This window comes from Amphiprion ocellaris, chromosome 21 (genome assembly GCF_022539595.1).
Source record: "Amphiprion ocellaris isolate individual 3 ecotype Okinawa chromosome 21, ASM2253959v1, whole genome shotgun sequence".
Lineage (NCBI taxonomy): Eukaryota > Metazoa > Chordata > Actinopteri > Pomacentridae > Amphiprion > Amphiprion ocellaris.
In genome coordinates this window covers 25,571,897-25,589,554 of record NC_072786.1, presented here as the reverse complement: position 1 = coordinate 25,589,554, position 17,658 = coordinate 25,571,897, and the positions used below count along the sequence as shown (strand labels likewise).

Below are 17,658 nucleotides of genomic sequence, written 5' to 3'. Positions count from 1 at the left end.
ATAAGTGGATCACAGCACTCGGTAGAGACACTGTGAACAAAGAATGGCACTGAAAAACATGTTACAACAAAGCCTTTCAATCCTCTGAATCCTTGACTCGCTGTAGTGACATTTTTCTTCTTTTACTCCACAGTGAAATTTGTGGTTTTGGCCTTGAAAACGACTGAATGGACATGAAATTACATTGAGATACAACTATACTCAACTACACTGCATTCTCAGGTAGGTTTTAAATTATATTTTCCAATAGATTCAGTTTCTGTGTGATATAATACAAATACATTGTGAATAAATGTATATTGTGCCATTTATTTCATTGACTTACTGTCATTCTTTTTCATGGAATCAAGCATATTTTAGATATAGAGTGATACACAAGATTGTAACCCAGAAAATGGAAGAGAAGCTTTAAACATTTGGTTTAAAAAATCCAATTTTAAAGCAGATGGTGCTGTATTCCAAAGCCTAACCAAACAGTGGGTGAAAACAAAACCTATTTTCGGTCCTACGCTTAGAAATATTTACATGCTATGTTCGTAGCTGTGCAGAAATCTAAGTTCTAACTTTGGTCCTTGAACTACTCATCTGTGATGTACTGTTTGGTTGGGAAGGTTAACCAAATCTGAGTTTAAAATTATGATATTTTCTTAAACTTATCCAAACAGTAAATAAAAATACTTAAAACGTAACTGAATGTTAGGTGTAGAAGCAGAAATTTTTGTCACTCTGCTGATGACACACAGCTGCACGATCCAGAAACATGGCAACTGGTTTAAACGTATCACATTTTTACAAAATCACCACAAATATGCCATTTAGCAGCCAGAAATTGGAAAAACAGAAAGAACAAGAAAAGAACTCAGAGAGCGCAGTACTCCACCAAGGCTGCTCATTCCCCCATATGGCATTGTCAGAAATGCAGCATACTTGTGGAGAAATGCAGCATTTTTTTTTGCTATAATTAATTACTGATGATCAGAAATCATGGCACTATAGAATGTAGCCATTTAATATAGATGCACCCACAAACATAATGACCTTGCGCTGAGCACAGGTGTCTGTTATGCATACATTATGCACAGATACTGAATCGCATGACCTGCATGTATGTAAATTACTTTTATAAAGGTCTGTTGATCAGTTGATCACTTTTTGCAAGGTTTTGTTTTGCTAGTGTTAAAATAATTGTTCCCTCAATGTTTTATTTTGAAGGCATATTTTTTAAAATGTTTCAGGCTTTTATTTTTGGCACCATTCCCGCAGCATGGGAGGAAGACGCTGCCGAAAAGTCCGAGAATTTATGTAAGGGTGGAAGGAAAACTCAGAAACACCCCCACAATTTAAGCCAATTGTTTCTTGTATCATTTGCTATAGATAAGTCCCGATAAGTCCTCAGCAGTGGATTTGTAGTAGGATCACAATCATGTGATCATCAGCAGACAGCTGACGTAGTGTTCACTGGTTGTCATAGGTACAGTGACGCTGGCCAGCCGCTATCTCGCAATGACACAGAGATCTTTAACAAATCTGTTGATCCAGACTAGAAGCTGCATCACTGCATAAATCTAATTGCTTGACTTTCCCAGAACATTTCATCTAAATCCATTACTCCGTTTTTGAGTAATGTTGAGCACATTGACAGACAGATTCACAGACAAACGCTGCGTTCCTTGGCGGAGTAATAATCTGAGTTTTAACTTTGGTCCTTGAACTACTCATCTGTGATGTGCTGTTTCGTTCGAAAACAAAATCTAAACTTAAAATCAGTTTCTTCAACCTAACCAAACAGCAAGTTTAAATAAAACTTAAGTTAGTTTCAGTTTTCTAAACTCATACATTTTTACATACTACCATTTGACATATTATCAAGAAATGTAGCACAAATATTTGTCACTATGCTGATGACACACAGCTGTTCACTGCAAAAACTCACTGGCAGGTTTAAAAGTCATGTAGCCTCAACAACCAACACGTCGGACGTAAAAACAGCAGTTTCTGTTTCATATTCCTCACTAGTTCTTGGGCTGTGATCACCAGTAGATATCATTTCAGAAATCATAAGAATATATTTGGCATTCCAGTAGGAAAAAAAACACAAACTGATTTAATATGCTGCTTTTTATCCTTGTTTAGAATTCATTAAGGCCAATGAGGCTGCAGGTGGAGTCGCTCTGACTTCAGTGAAACAGATAATGTGCAGATTTGTTCTTGTTTGACAAACGCATCAACAGAAAAAAACCTAAACCGAGTCACATTAGTTTAGTATAAAGGCCACATTGAAGCATATTTCACTAAAACATCCTTCAAAGAGGCAATAAATCTATGAATAAATAACTATTTCCTTCATTATTAGTGAGAGGCTTCCGCATAAAATTGAATATCATTTATTTTGGACTGATCTGTGATGAAAAATGAAAAATGCACACAACACAAAAACACGATCTGTGCACAGAGAAACCCTTTTTTTCTCTCAACAGGATTTGGAATAAAAGTCTTCTTCTGTTTTCCAGTTAAACTCTTTACAAGTGAACTAGCTGATTATTGAAAGCTTCAAACGGCTGCTTTTTGCGTCTGTTGTTGTGCATTTGGAGATAAATGGCTTCAGGATGAAATGAAGTGCAAAGCCGCAGACAAAACACCACTTTATCACTTTCCTTTCTTCTCGTCTCTAAACCAACAAAAGGAAAGATGCACAAAAAAGACAAAAACAAAAAAAAGACTGTATTTTTATGACTAGTTCAGAACTTAATTTAATGACTGAAGCTTCTGTTTTCTTATTTCCAGCCTGAAGGCAGCGCTGGCTCGGACTCAGCGGAGGAAGACGTCGGCTGGAAGTGGCTTCCTGGAGGAAATTAAATGGAAACGACTCGCTCTCTATTCGGCCGAAGGCGTTGAGATATTTACACCAGAGCTGCTGGTTTTCATCCCGAACAGAAGCTGCATCCAGATGTTTAGATGTTCACAGACGTAAATCTAAAATTGTTTAACATGATTTGAGATTTGTCCAGAACAACCTAAAATTTGTCTAAAATAAATTGAAACTTGTTGAAAGTCAAATGAAATTGTCAGAATTGACTAGAAATCTGTCCATAGTTTTCAACAATGTCCAAAAAATTATTTTTTGAGGCATAAAATGACTTTAAACTAGCTAAAAATGACCCAAAATTAGTTCAATCTGAGATTTTTTGTCTCTATGGACAATTTGAGTCATTTTGGACAATTTTTGGTCCAGTTTTGAGTCTCTGCTCATCATCAGTAGAAAGATGTTTCTCCATGCTGAATGTATCTCCAACAACTTGCTCCTCTGTTCACTGTTTCTGAGCCATGCTGCATTTATTATATTCATAAATGAATGAATGAATGAAGAGAAATTCATTCAAAATGTCTCATAAATCGTCCATAATAACACAAAAAATCTCCAAAATGACTTTAAAAATTGCTCAACACGACAAAAATGTTGCAGAAATGACTCAGAATTTGTCCAAATGCATAAAACTGCAGTTGAATTTTCATTCTTTTCACATGATTTGATGCAAATGGGCCAATTTGTGAATGAAAATAATTAGGTTTTCAAGAAATTTCAGTTTTAAGCATAATTTTGGTCATTTTGTGTCTAATTTTGGTTGTTTTTTTTTGTTTGTTTTTCAGGTCTTTTATGTTTAATTTTGGTGCTTTTGCATCTTATGTTGTTGTTTTTTTGTCTGTTGGGGTTATTTGTATTTAACGTCAGTCATTCTTTAGCTTATTTTGGTAATTTTGCATCTAATTGTGGTCAGTTTGTGTCTCATTTTTTGTTGTTTTTTTGTGCTTTTCGGGTCATTTTTATTTAGCTTTAGTCTACCTGCAGTTGATTGTTATTATTGATCCAGTAGGTTGGATTTTCCTCTCTGTTCTATGGAAACACTGCCTGCAGTTCAACATACAAACTCTCTGAATTTTTGTCATGTGACTGATGGTCACAGCTGAGTCATTCTTGGCTTTATGGTTGCATCAGTGAATGTCAATTTTTTTGGCTTTTATAGGATCTGGTTAATGTGAAATGCTTATTTTTAGCAAAATTTTAAATAGCGAATTATTATGTAAATGCGGGTAACAACTTTCATTGAGACATTATTGGTTGATTATTGTTTTTTTCTTTTGAGTTTTGTTTTTTTTTTTAAACTTGATTGTTGGTCACAGCTGATATTTCTTCACAGTTGCACCGAAAATTGTTACAGAATCTGATACCAACCATTTCATTTTGGTAATTTTTTACATGACACGTGTAGAATAAATATACAACAGTGTGTGAACCTTTCAGGGTCTGTAATTCTGAAAATATTCATAGTATGACATTTGATTCATTAATCTACTACATTATTGCATGAATATATTTTTTTAAAAATCACTTGAATCTGCTTTTATTTTGAAGGACCAGTCTGAACAGATTTATTGGGAACAAACTGAGCCACAAACACACAACTACTCACTAGTTGTGGTGAAAATAATTTGAATATTTCCATTTTTGCACATAAACTCCTGAACATCGCTGGTTTTTCTCAGCTGCACGGTAAAAACTGCTATTTTTACAGGACTGCAGAAGTAAACAGCGGCTGTTTGTGTTGTGATCTCTGGTTCCTGACGCCCCAACGCCTCCTCAGCGAGGCGATAAATAATATTCATGAGGTAAACATGTTGCTTCGGAGGTAAAGACACACCTGAGGCAGCTGAATTTGTGGATAATCGGCGGCTGTATTTTCATTCAGCCGTTTTACTTTCACTTTAAACAGAGGAAAAAGTTAATCGTGAAGTTTGTCACGAGGAAAAAAAGACAAACTTTTTAACAGATGCAGATTATCCGGCTGTAAACAGAACAGAACATGACAGAAGTCAATAAATGGCGTGAAATGCAACGAGGTTCTGTTTGTGTTGAGAAGCTCCTCGAGGCGACGACAGCAGCAGAAGGGATGAATGTGTTTTTTACAGTACAGCCAGAGATACGTGACGAGAAGACAAGCACCACAGAAGAGAAGAAAGTTTAAAGGCTGGAGTCAGAGCAGAAGAAGAAGAACTAGAAGAAGAAGAATAAATAGAAGAAGAACCAGAAGAACCAGAAGAAAAAGGAGAAGAAGAAATAGAAGAAGAAGAAAGATGAAAGAAGTAGTACTGGTTGAAGAAGAAGGAAGTTTAAAGGTTGGAGTCAGAACAGAAAAAGAAGAAATAAAAGAAGAAAAAGAAGAAGAAATAGAAGGAGAAGAGGCAGAAATAAAAGAAAAAGATGAAAATATAGAAGAAATAAAAGAAGAAGAATAGAAATAGAAGAAGAAGAAAAAGGAGACTGACTTTAAACAATGAAGACAGATGTAGAAGAAGAAACAAAGATGGGAGGAAGCAAAGTGATGGAGAGTCTGACCAGAAACGACGTCCATTAGAGGAGAATAAAGACATGCAGAGCGATGAAGGAAGACAGAACGAGAGCAGAGATGCTGCAGGAAACGTCCAGAACGCTTGAAATCTGCAAATCGGCTGCAGATTTCTGTCCAAAGAACCAGTTAGAACCATAAAACCAAATTCCGTTTACATTAAAAGACACCAAGAGGGCAAAACTGCAGCAGCAGTTTCTGCAAAAACATAGAAAAATGGTTCTTAATCCATTCCTCAGAAGGCTTTCTGGTTCTTTAAAGCTTGGTGGAACATTTGCACACTAGGAGGTGAAGAGTGTCGTTGAAATGGAAAATTCACCCAAAGAATCGAACACACCTGATGTATTTTACCGTCAATACCTTGCTGCTCAGAGGTGGTTGTTGTTGGTTTATGCTCTGACCAACCAGAAACTCTGAACCGGTTTCAAAATGGAAACTAATTGCACCGATTCAGAGGAAAATCAAAGCTACTGGATGAATAAAATAAATGCAGCATGGCTCAGAAACAGTGAACAGAGCAGCAAGTTGTTGGAGATACATTCAGAGTTTCTGGCGTTGGCGTGATTGATGAGCATCTGATGGAGATTAGACGTCAGACCTGCAGTTTAGACTGTAGCAGCAGCTAAAAGGACAGATTTAATTACATCTCAGGCTGAAGACAATGGACTCCAAGCATTCAGAATCCCACAATGGATGGAAATTTGTCCTAAATGGCTCAAAATTTATATAAAATGGGTCAATATTTGTTGAGAATTTTGCAAAATTCTATCAAAATGGCTGTAAATGGAGCCAAAACCTCTCCAAAAATATTTCAAACATGTTGAAAATTCCTCAACTTGTCCAAACTGACTAAAAATACGTCCAAAATGACCCAAGATTTGGACAAAATGAGTAAAAGTTTGGACAAAATGATTCATCACTTATTGAAAATTCAACAAAATTCATCCAGAATGAGTCAAAATTTGTCCTACATTACTCAAAATTTTGACAAAACGAGTCAAAATTTGGACGAAATGAGTCAAAACTTGTTGAAAATTCAGCAAAATTCACCCAGAGTGAGTCAAAATTTGTCCTAAATGAGTTTAATATGAATCTGTGCTTATATGTAGCAGCATTTCCGTTTTTATTTCTCTGCTGCAAACATGCAGCTTCTGTGGCGACTAAGGAAGCGATGTTTGAGGAAGACGTTCCAGCAGACGATGGGTTTCTGGCGTTGGCGTCGTTGATGAGCATCTGATGGAGATTAGACGTCAGACCTGCAGTTTAGACTGTAGCAGCAGCTAAAAGCACAGATTTAATTACATCTCAGGCTGAAGACAACAGACTCCAAGTGTTTAGAATCCCAGCAGGAGGGATGGTTTACTCCAAATCTGTCCATGGTTTTCGTCCATTATTATGGATTTCTGCAGCATTTATGTCCAAATGTGTTTCTGAACTTTCAGCCCCAACATGAGCCAGGTTTCTCTGATATTAGTCGCTCATGAAACACAAATAAATCCTCATTTTGTGCCAACTGAAGTTAAAAAGGAGCAGTTTTTTTGCAGTGTTGTCAGCAAAGAACCATTTATAGTTCCCCAGAGAACTTCTTTAAAGGAATTCCAAACATGCCAGATAACCACTGAAAATGTATAATTTAGCCTCCATAACTTCAGAAAAAGCTGATTTTAGGGATTTTTTCCAGATAGTTATTTTGGACCAACCTGGTTCTATTGATAGTTCTTTCGGTAACAGGACTTACCGATCATTTAGGGCATTCATCAAATGTAAGAATTTGCAAAATGGTCCCTTCAAGCACCACAAATGTTGCTCTAAACAACTTGAGCACTTAAAGTTATATAGGCATAGAACCAAGTGCCTCAAAGAACCATCAAAAACAGACACTTAGAACACCACAGGATGATGCTCCGAAGAACTTGGCCATTTTTTGTCTTCAAAGAACCACTTATGGTACCTTGAAGGACCATCATAAATGATTCTTTTAGGCAAAATAAATGAACTTCGGCAAAAACAGGTTCTTTAGGGAAATATTTTCCAAATAGTACACCTGGTTCTGTTGTGATATTTGGTGTTGGTAATCTTTTCAATGGAAACGGGACTAAAAAGACATTTTACAAAAATTGCTTTTTTAAAGAACCGACAAAGAAAGATGGTTCTTTGTAGACGCACCTGGTTTAATTTCAGCAACAGGACTTTATAATGGCCACTTTCTAGGAATAAAGCCACATGTGAGAACGCATTTAGTATTTGGGGTTCTGGACTGTCGGTCAGATGGAAGAACATCTCACAAGATGTCAGCTAGTAATTTGTGAAACATTTTTTTTCTGTTCTGATGTTTTATAGAAGAAATGATTGAAACATGAGGAACCTTTAGCTCTTTCAAAAACCACAACAAACTGTCAGCAAAACCCCCTTAAATAAAGAGATTCTGTGACTGATGATAGCACTTTGAAGAACCCTTGAGGAACCTTTTTTCTTCTGAAAGTAGCAAGAACGTTGCTATAGACATTCTGAGTCATTTTAAGCCCATTTCAATTCATTTCAGACAAGGTTTTGGCAGTTAGGACATATTCGGAGAAAAATGTGATTTTTTTTTGTCTTTTTGTCCAATGTTATTGTCAAATTTGATAAATTGTTGACAATAAAAAGAACCAGATTCTGTTCTGATAACGGGGCTCAAGTGAAGCAGCAAAATCAAATGTAAAGCTTTGCAGCATTTCAACACCAACATGAAGCGAGTTTCTCTGATACTAGCTGCTCATAAAACACTTCATTTTGTGCCATTTGAATTAAAAAAATGTTCTTTGCAGTGTTGCCAGCGAATTTCTTTCACGAAACCCAGGAGACGCCTTAAAGAACCATCAGAAAAAGCGTTCTTCTGGTACCACAAATGCAAAGAATGTGAGCCATTCCCAACAGCTTTTGATTAATTTCACACATTTTTTTTTTTTTTTTGCATCATTCCAGACAGGTTTTGACGCATCTTGGTGTAAATTTGACATAATTTTGATGAACTTTGAACAATTTTCAACACATTTCAGGTAGTTTCACGCGAGCTATTGTCATTTTGGACACATTTTCTGTAATTTTGAACAAATTTTGAATCATTTAAGAAAAATTTTTGTCCTTTTGGATGGATTTTGAGGAATTTTAGACAAGCTTCCAGTCAGTTTCAATAATTTCAGACACATTTTGGCACATAGGACATAGTTTAAGTAATTATTGACAGTTTCAGAGGTCTTTTGGGCACATGTTGAGTAAGTTCAGGCAGATTTTTGGCAGTTATGCCACATATTTGATTAATTTAGATTCTTTGTGTTTTTGTTTAATTTTATCGTCAATTTCGATAAATTTGTGGACCCACCACATTCTGTTTTGCTAACGCGGCTAAAGTATCATTAAAGTAGACTCTTAGCAGCAAAATCAAATGTAAAGCTTTGCAGCATTTCTGGGTTCCTTCCATTAGAACATATTTAATATATGGGGTTCTGGACGGAACAACAAGTTACAAGGTGTGATAGACATTCGTCACCATTTTTAGATATTTTATAGAACAAATGATTGATCAATGATTAAAATAATTGTTAGTTGCAGCTCTGCCACTAAAACAAATATCTAGAATAAACATGAAGAACCTTTAGCTCTTTGGAAAAACACAAAAAAACTATGAGGGACACTTGCTTCTATGAACACTAGGTTCTATGACTGATGATGGCGCTTTTAGGAACCTAGATTCTTCTGAAAGCAGTAAGAAAATTGGTCTAGACGGACCTTGTGCTAAGAACTTTGTCATGATGGTACGATCAAGAAGAAGAACTTTAAAGGTCATGAAAACTTAGAAGTTTTTCTAAAATAACTTCATTCCATGTTGTGGTTCTACAGTTTTTGTGTTCTCTGTCGGTTCGGGTTCTCCTACCTGGTGGCAGATCTCGTGGACGACCACCATGGTGAGCTCCATCTGATAGGACGACGACGACACCTCGGCGTCCAATAGGATCTTCTGCTCTACGAAGACGCTGAGGCCCCAGTTCTCCATGGCGGCATACGGATGTTTAGGAACCGCCAACAAATCTGCAGAAAACAACAACAAGGACAACACATTAGGGCTTGTTGCTCCATTAATAAAGCCGCTTCCATCCAGTGAGACTTAAATAAAAGGAGGCGGTCGCTGTGACAGAATGACTGCTGGCAGCTGAGCAGATCCCATTTTGGGTTAAAATTAAACTCATGAGTCATTTTAACAACCTGCCAAAGAATCCTTTCATCCCCACAACACTTCTTCACACAGAACTCTGCATATATCTGTACGAGGCGGAGGAAATGTGGAGAATAAAGCAGGATGGAATAAAAAACAGGAGACACGAGGGAAGAAACTTCAAATACGAGATATGGGAAGTGAAAGAGTAGTTTCAACTTCTCCATGGGAGATTTATGGAAGTCAAACTACAGAAAAAAAGGTCACCTTGCTGGACAATGAGTCAAGGAAAAGTGAAAGTCGGGAAAATGTTGCTTCTGGTTTTGAATGCATTAAAGCAAGTAGAAGATGAAGGAAATGGAGGTGAACGTGGAGAAAACACAACAAAAAATGGATTTAAGTTGAAGAAATTCTTGTGGCTGCAACAAATATTCACAAAACCAATGTATTGTCTTCATCTACAGTGTATGTACGGTGCAGGTTTGTGGTAAAACAAAAGACTTTTGTGAGCTTTTATTTTGAAAATTGATGTTTCCTTGGTTTAGTTCCACCACAAGAACAAGAAACGTCATGTTTTAATCAGGTTTGTGTGATATGGAGACCTTGGTGTCTACAGCTGGAAGGTTTTACCAAATAAATGCCAACGATGTGATCCAGACTCCAAAGTTGAAGCCCAGCTTTGTTCTAAATACGTTTTGAGAAGAAAAATACACTCTGTTCTCTGAGTCCTCAGTGATTTTTGGACATCTTTTGTGTCACTTAGGGCAGATTTGAGTCCTTATTGACAGTTTTTTTAAGGCATTTTGGATAAAATTTGAATGCTTTCAAACCATTTTTGAATCAATTTAGATGAATTTTGAGTAAATTTCGACCCATTTCAGACATAGTTTTTGTCATTTTGAGAAATATTGACCTTTTTTTTTGGTATTTTTGTTCAATTTAGTTGTTTATTGAGTCATTTTGGATGTTTCCAGTCATTATTTACAGGTTTCAAGCAATTTTGGATGAATTTTGAATAATTTTCAACACATTTCAGACAATTTTTGGTCAGTTTGGCCACATTTTGAGAAATTTTGACCTTTTTATTATTTTTGTACAATTTTATTGTTTGAGTCATTTTGGACAAATTTTGAGGGTTTACCAGCATGCTTCTAGTCATTTTGGACAAGTTTTCAGTCATTATTGAAAGTCTGAGCCATTTTGAATCATTTTAAACACATCTCAAATAATTTTGTATATCTTTTGTGTCACTTTGGATGAATTTTGAGTCATTTAAAACAATCTTAAATATTTTTTGACAGATTTGTTTCTCAGTTTTGAATAATTTTGGATTATTTTTTAACAATTTTGGTTAATTCTTTTGTCAAGGTTTGAGCGATTTCCAACAAAAACTGAGGTGTTTCCAACAAGTTCTGAGAAAATTTCAAGAAGTTTTGAGTTATTTAGGGCATATTTTTGTTATTTTGGATGGATTTTGAGTAATTATTGACAGTTTTAGAGGTATTTTGCACACATTTTGAGTCATTTGCAGCTCATTTCAAGAAATTTCTGACATGTTATTGGCAATTAGAACACATTCTGAGAAAAAATGTGATCAATCTTTGAGACTTTTCAGAAAAAGACTTTTTTTGAGCAAAGCAGAACGGCGTCTTGATTATTGAAACTGTTTCTCTGGTACATAAATGATGTAAATCCCACATTAGCGTCTCCGTCTCGTCCATCAGACTCTCCTCTGACATGTTTTTCAGGTTACATTTCGAGCTCTGTGACAGATTCTCCTCTTGCTTTATTCTGCAGTAAAGACATTCAGGAGACTTTCTGAAAGCTGCAAACAGCAGAAACTCTGCAGGTTAATCCGAGCCGACCGAACGTCTGCGGGTCAGATCGACTCAACATGAAGCTGAATGCAGCACTTTCTGCAGGAGACTCATCTGAATTCTCTATTTTCAGCTTCCTTGTCTTCTCCATCTTCCTGCTCACGACCTGGAAATCAATCTGAGCTCCTTGTTGAAGGATGATGTCTAAAGAGCATCAAGAGGAGGGATGGTGCTCAGGTGAATCCTTTACAGGAGTATTTTTTAGCTTCCATGACGTGTTAAAGAGACACACTGCAGGAGCATCACTGACACATATGAACCTATAATATATATCATTTAATTATCATATATGTCACTGTTTAGTTGGATTTTATGCTGAACGGCACCCAAACGCTTACCAGTGGGTTTCAAAAGCACATTATCTTTAAAAAAAGATCACCATTTATCATGCAGAAATGGGAAAAACAGAAAAAAAATGTTGTATTTTCAGCCTTTCCGACAAACTAATGATTTGTGACCTGTAGTTCTGCTGGAAAGATTGTCCAAATCTAAGCTTAAAATTAGACATTTTGGCAAAATCTTGGCATAATTCAGGTCTTAATCTTTTTAAAATCGCTAAGAATGAAGAATTTACATTATCTAGATTCTCTAAAAAACAAAAAATTCTGCACTTTTTGGCAGAAACAAAAAACTTTAATTGAGTCAGCAGACATCAACAGACACAGAACAAAAATTCAAGAACTATTCAGTTGAACTGCAGGCAGTGTTTCCATAGAAACCAATTAAAAATGTAAATAGTAAAACATCTACAATATATTTTGGAAGAGTCACTATTTACTCCGGTGTTGGTACAAATGTTGATTTCAACAAAGTGGAAAAAAAAAAAACCTAAAACAGCCCTGGAATTTATAAAATCATAGTTAGCGGGAAAAAACGTACGCATTCTTTGACATTGATATCACAAGTTTGCAAGAAAAATGCTCACATTTCTGACAAAAATAATCTCACAGAATGTGTGATTTTACTTCTCATAACTAATCTTGGAAATTCTATGTTTCTGTCTGAATTTAACAGCTGCTATTGCAGCTTCTTTTTTGCCCAAACTGTTGGATTTTCAACTTTCCAATGGAACAATCATGTCATTCTGTTGGAAAACTGGAACAAATCTTAGCTAAAAATGGTCACAGTTCATTGAAATCTCTTTACTCTACACATATAAACCGGATTGCGTGATGAAAATCAAACATACTGGATGAATAAAATAAATGGAGATACATTCAGCATGGTGAAACATCTTTCCACAGATGATGAGACTCAAAAATGAACCAAAAATTGTCCAAAATCACTCAAATTGTCCATATGGACTCAAAAAAAATCATGTTCATTTTGTTTAAAGTCATTTTGGACATTTTTTTGGTACTTCAAACAGATTTGTAGTCAATTAAGACTATTTTATATGACTTTGGGCAAGTTTCATATTATTTTATATTAGTTTTGATTTACTTCAGGAAAGTTTTTGTCGTGTTGGGCAATTTTTTATTCATTTTTTTTTTTTTTTTAAGTAATTTTGGACATTTTTGTGTTGTTTTGGATGAATTATGAGACATTTTGAAAGAATTGTTCCTTATCTGGGACAGATTTTGAGTAGTACTGGACAAATGTTAGGTCACTTTGGACAAGTCAAAGCTACTGAATCAATAAAATAAGTGCAGCATGGCTCAGAAACAGTGAACAGAGGAGTTAAAGTTGTTGGAGATGCATTCAGCATGGAGAAACATCTTTCTAGAGATCATGTTCAGTGAGTCAATATGGCACTAAAATTGTACAAACTCTCTCAAAAACTGTGCAAAATGATTAACAATGGGATAATTTTGAACTAAGCTTAAATAATTTTGAACTGGTTTCAAGTTATTTTGGACAATTCTAGACTGAAAGGAAAATATGTAAATGCAGCATTGCTCAGAAACAGTGAACAGAGGAGCAAAGTGTTGGAGATACATTCAGCATGGTGAAGCACATCGGTGTAGAGTTAATTTGCTCAGAGGTTGAAATCATGTAAAAAGTTAAATGTCTGCAGCTGATTTTGAGCCACCGTTCGAACCAGTCCTTCCAGTGTTGGTACCACGAGGTAAATAATCGAAGAATTTCATCTTTTGTTTTGTCTTTTCTTCTGATTTATGGCACATTTCTGAGTTCTTTCTACTTTATCTTGGTTGTTCGGTTCCTATAGAGGTGCAGGACTTTAGATTAAAGTGAAAAATGAAGAAAAATGTGACAGGAGTGAACAAAACTGCTGCGAGTTCAGCGGGTTAAAGCTGAAAGCACATTAGACGACTATGGAGAACGTTCAGCAGCTAAAGATCACCTCTCCAGCATCTCGAACCAGAGCTAAAAACTGGTTTTTATGAGGAATTAAAGCAGAAATGGGGCTTTATTCAGAACAAAGGTTGAGTTTTTAAAGTGAAAAAGGGGATAATAATGGAGGAGGAGCAGGAAATAATGTTCCTTTCGGTGAAGAAACCCGATTAAAGACTCACAGCAGATAAAAGAGATGAGGTGAAAAGGTGAAAATGAGCTTTCTGACTGGAAAAGAAACCTGATATTTCAACAAAAAATGAGCAAGAAGTAAAGAAAAAAAGAGGTGTTCAGGTCTTCATTTAAATTTAAAATCAGAAACTTGAGCATTTGGGCTGCAGCGACCTTCATCAGAGACAGTAACAGAACCACAGAGGACCGTTTTCTTTTCTCCGAGAAGAAAGAAAAACACAAAGAAACTGGTGAATTTACGACGATTAACATCAACTATCTCAGTAACTGCAGGATAAATTTACATGAAAATCACTAAATGCATTCTGCTTTTTACAAATTACTATTATTCGAACCCTCTGAACCCCCAAAATACATTGCGTTTATTCAAAGTAGTGGGCAAAATGACACCGTTTTATAAGAACAAACTGTAAAAATGGATAAAATCATTGGAGTTTCAATGTTCGGCTTGGAAAAACTTGTGTCACTTTTGGTTTAATTAGAAAAAAACAACATCTAAGCTTAAAATAAAAGTGATATCTAATCAAAATGACTTTATTCTACGTGTTCTATTTCAAAATATGCCAGAAAAAAACAACAAACCCAAAAAAAATCTGTCCCGGCTGAACTGCAGGCAGTGCTTCCACAGAGCAAAGAGGAAACTAATTAAGAAACTAAATAAAAACAGTAAAAATATCTATTGTATTTAGAGCCACTGTTTTTTCTCCTGTATTCACAACACCATCAGTTGGAAAAGTGCAACGTTATTTAAATGCTTTTTTCAATATTGGCCACAAAATAATTGAATAAATTCAAATTTTGTTTATTTTTTTCTGATTTGACATTCTTGCTGTAATTTGAGTTCTTTCTCCTTCTTCATGGCTCCACAGAGCTGCAGGGCTTCAGATTAAAGTTAGAAAAATAACGTGTGAACAGAGGAGCAAGTTGTTGGAGATACATTCAGCATGGTGAAACATCTTATTGAATTGATGCACAGTGACTCAAAATGGCACTAAAATTGTTCAAAATATCTCAGTAACTGTCCAAAAGGACTTAGAAATGGTCACTTGAACTAAGTTTGAGTCATTTTGAACTGGTTTCAAGTTATTTTGGACAATTTTAGATTGAGAGTAAAATGCAAGTACATAAATGCAGCATGGCTCAGAAACAGTGAACAGAGGAGCAAGTTGTTGGAGATACATTCAGCATGGAGAATCTTCTTTCTATTGATGATGTAGAGGAGAGAGGAAAAGTCTTTTGAAGCTGTAAAAATGTAAATATTCATATTGAGAAACCTGGAAACCTGTGCAAAATGGCTATAAAGTCTCCAATATGTATGTCCAAAAAAAGTCTAAAATGAAAAATTGCCATAATGACTGAAATCCAGAAACTTCTGAAAAGTTGTCCAAAATTGCTCAAATTTCTCTGCTGTAGTTGAAAAATTGTTCAAAATGACTACAAAATTGTGTGAATGCCTGAAAGCAATGTCCAAAATGGCTGAAAATTTGTCCAAAGTGACTTAAACTTGTCTAATTAATTGAAAAAAGTATCCAAAATGACTCAACTCTGTTAAACATAATGGAAACCTGGAAACTTGTTTAAAATTATTGAGAAAATTGGTCAAAAATGGCTAAAATTACTCCAAGATAAATGAAAAATTGTTTAAAAATGACTCCAAATTTGTCCAAAATGATCATGAGAGGAAAATCAAAGCTACCGGATGAATAAAATAAATGCAGCATGGCTCAGAAACAGTGAACAGAGAAGCTAAAGATACATCCAACATGGTGAAACATCTGTGTGGAGCTAATTTGCTGAGCAGTGTGACAAGAACATCGTCTGTAGAGAAACTGCTCAGAGGGTTAATAGCTGTTTGCCTTCAAAAACAGAACTAAACTTACTTTTTTTGCTCTTTAACTTATCAATGTATGTGCTCTGTGTGGGATATTTGAGTTTAGAATCAGAAAATCAAAGAAGAAAAACAACATTTCTGATTGGTATTTGTTGGGAAAGTGATCACTTAATCAAACTGATTGCACATCCAGTGTGTTTTCTCTTTACAGAAAAAGCTCCCAGCAGCACTTTCTGCCTCGGTTTGTACATTTTGTTGTACTTTCTCCTCGCGGATGTCTGTCAGGCTGATCTGAGGACGTCATTCAAGCGTCGAAACATGATATCGGTTCGGTTTGACAGCTGCCAATCAGTAGACGATCCACCGTTCAGCATCGCCGCTCACAACGGGAGGCAGAAACGAAGAAACAACTCAAATGTTTACACCTGGCTTTATGAAGCCCCTTGTTGGAGTTTTTCAAAACTCCTGCTGGGAGGAAACACAAAGCCGCTGTGTTTGAGAAGGAACGTCTGTGATCACAGCCTGGAAGACGAATGAACGCTGCTATAGGTGAAGTTTCTGCTTCGCTGTGAACACAAGACTGCAGCAGCTCACCAAAGTCGAACAACTCGGCAGCTTTCTAGCAGTTTGTAGCCAACAGGACCAGACTCCTGAGTCTGGTCTCAGTCAGGTACAAAAGTTTACATCCACTAGAAAAGACCATGAATATCATGGTGGTGTTGAGTTTCTAAGGACTCCTAGAACTCTTGAGTTTTCTAAGATGGACTCATTGAAGAACATGAATCTTTGTCACAAAGAAACTATCGTGCATGTTGGTTCTTCCATTGATGTATTAGAGGTCTTCTGGAAATACGACAAAATCTGCTGGGTCAAAAATATACAGGGATGAGAATGACAAATGGGAAGAAAACTCGGAAAATGTCTGCCGAAGCCCCCCCCATATATATATATATATATATATATATATATATATATATATATATATATATATATATATATATATATATATATATATATATATGCAGTTACAAGAACTAATACCAGCCCCAGTACCAGCCTTGTTTAAAAATTTCACTTTTCCCATCTTCAAGGACAGACAATCAAAAACCTGCCCTCTACTGGAGTCATTTAATCATTTAAATCAACTGGAAATTATTTTTTACTGTTACTTGACCCAATTTTACATCTGTGAAATGTATATTTCTGGAGATACTGAAGCTTTAAAACAGGTTCCAAGGTTTTCCTGATGGCGAAAATCAAATAATTCCTGAATTCTACTCATGTTAGAGCCTCAAAAGTTGGTGAAATGCCGGCCAAAAACTATAGTTCCAGAAGAAAATACGGATCCATCTATATATATATATATATATATATATATATATATATATATATATATATACAGAGAGAGAGAGAGAGAGAGATGCAGTTACAAGAACTTTCTGTGGCCCCAATACAGCCTTATTTGAAAAATTTGTACTTCTTAACATTTTCAAGCATAAATAATCAAAAACATGCTATCTACTGGAGCCATTCAATAATTTAAATCAACTGGAAACTATATTTTCTGTTGCTTGACCCAATTTTATAGCTGTGGAAGTTATATTTCTGGAGAAACTTTAAAATGACTTCATAGGTCTTTTTGAGGGTGAAAATGCAAAATTGCAGTTAGTTTTGGTTCTCAGATAACAAAAAAGTAAATTCTGAACAAAATCTGAGAAGATGCAGCAACATGTTAAATAAATCTTTTGTGTAAAGACTGTTTTATGTCTTTGTTTTTTAAAAATTAATTTATAAAAAAAATGCTGGAATGAAGAAATGTAAGGAAACACTGGTTTGTTTTTGGAAGATAAAAGGTCAAGGATCAGAGTC

General features: G+C 35.6%; 1 protein-coding gene across 2 annotated transcripts in view; it reads right to left on the bottom strand.

Moving 5' to 3' along the window:
* LOC111571736 (thyrotropin-releasing hormone-degrading ectoenzyme-like) overlaps window positions 1-17,658 on the bottom strand; it is a 280,894-nt gene that overhangs the window by 111,112 nt on the left and 152,124 nt on the right. For both annotated transcript variants that reach the window (XM_055006866.1, XM_055006865.1), the window contains one exon: window positions 9,316-9,470. In XM_055006866.1, the coding sequence (XP_054862841.1) occupies window positions 9,316-9,470 (155 nt within the window). The remainder of the gene's footprint in view (window positions 1-9,315; window positions 9,471-17,658) is intronic.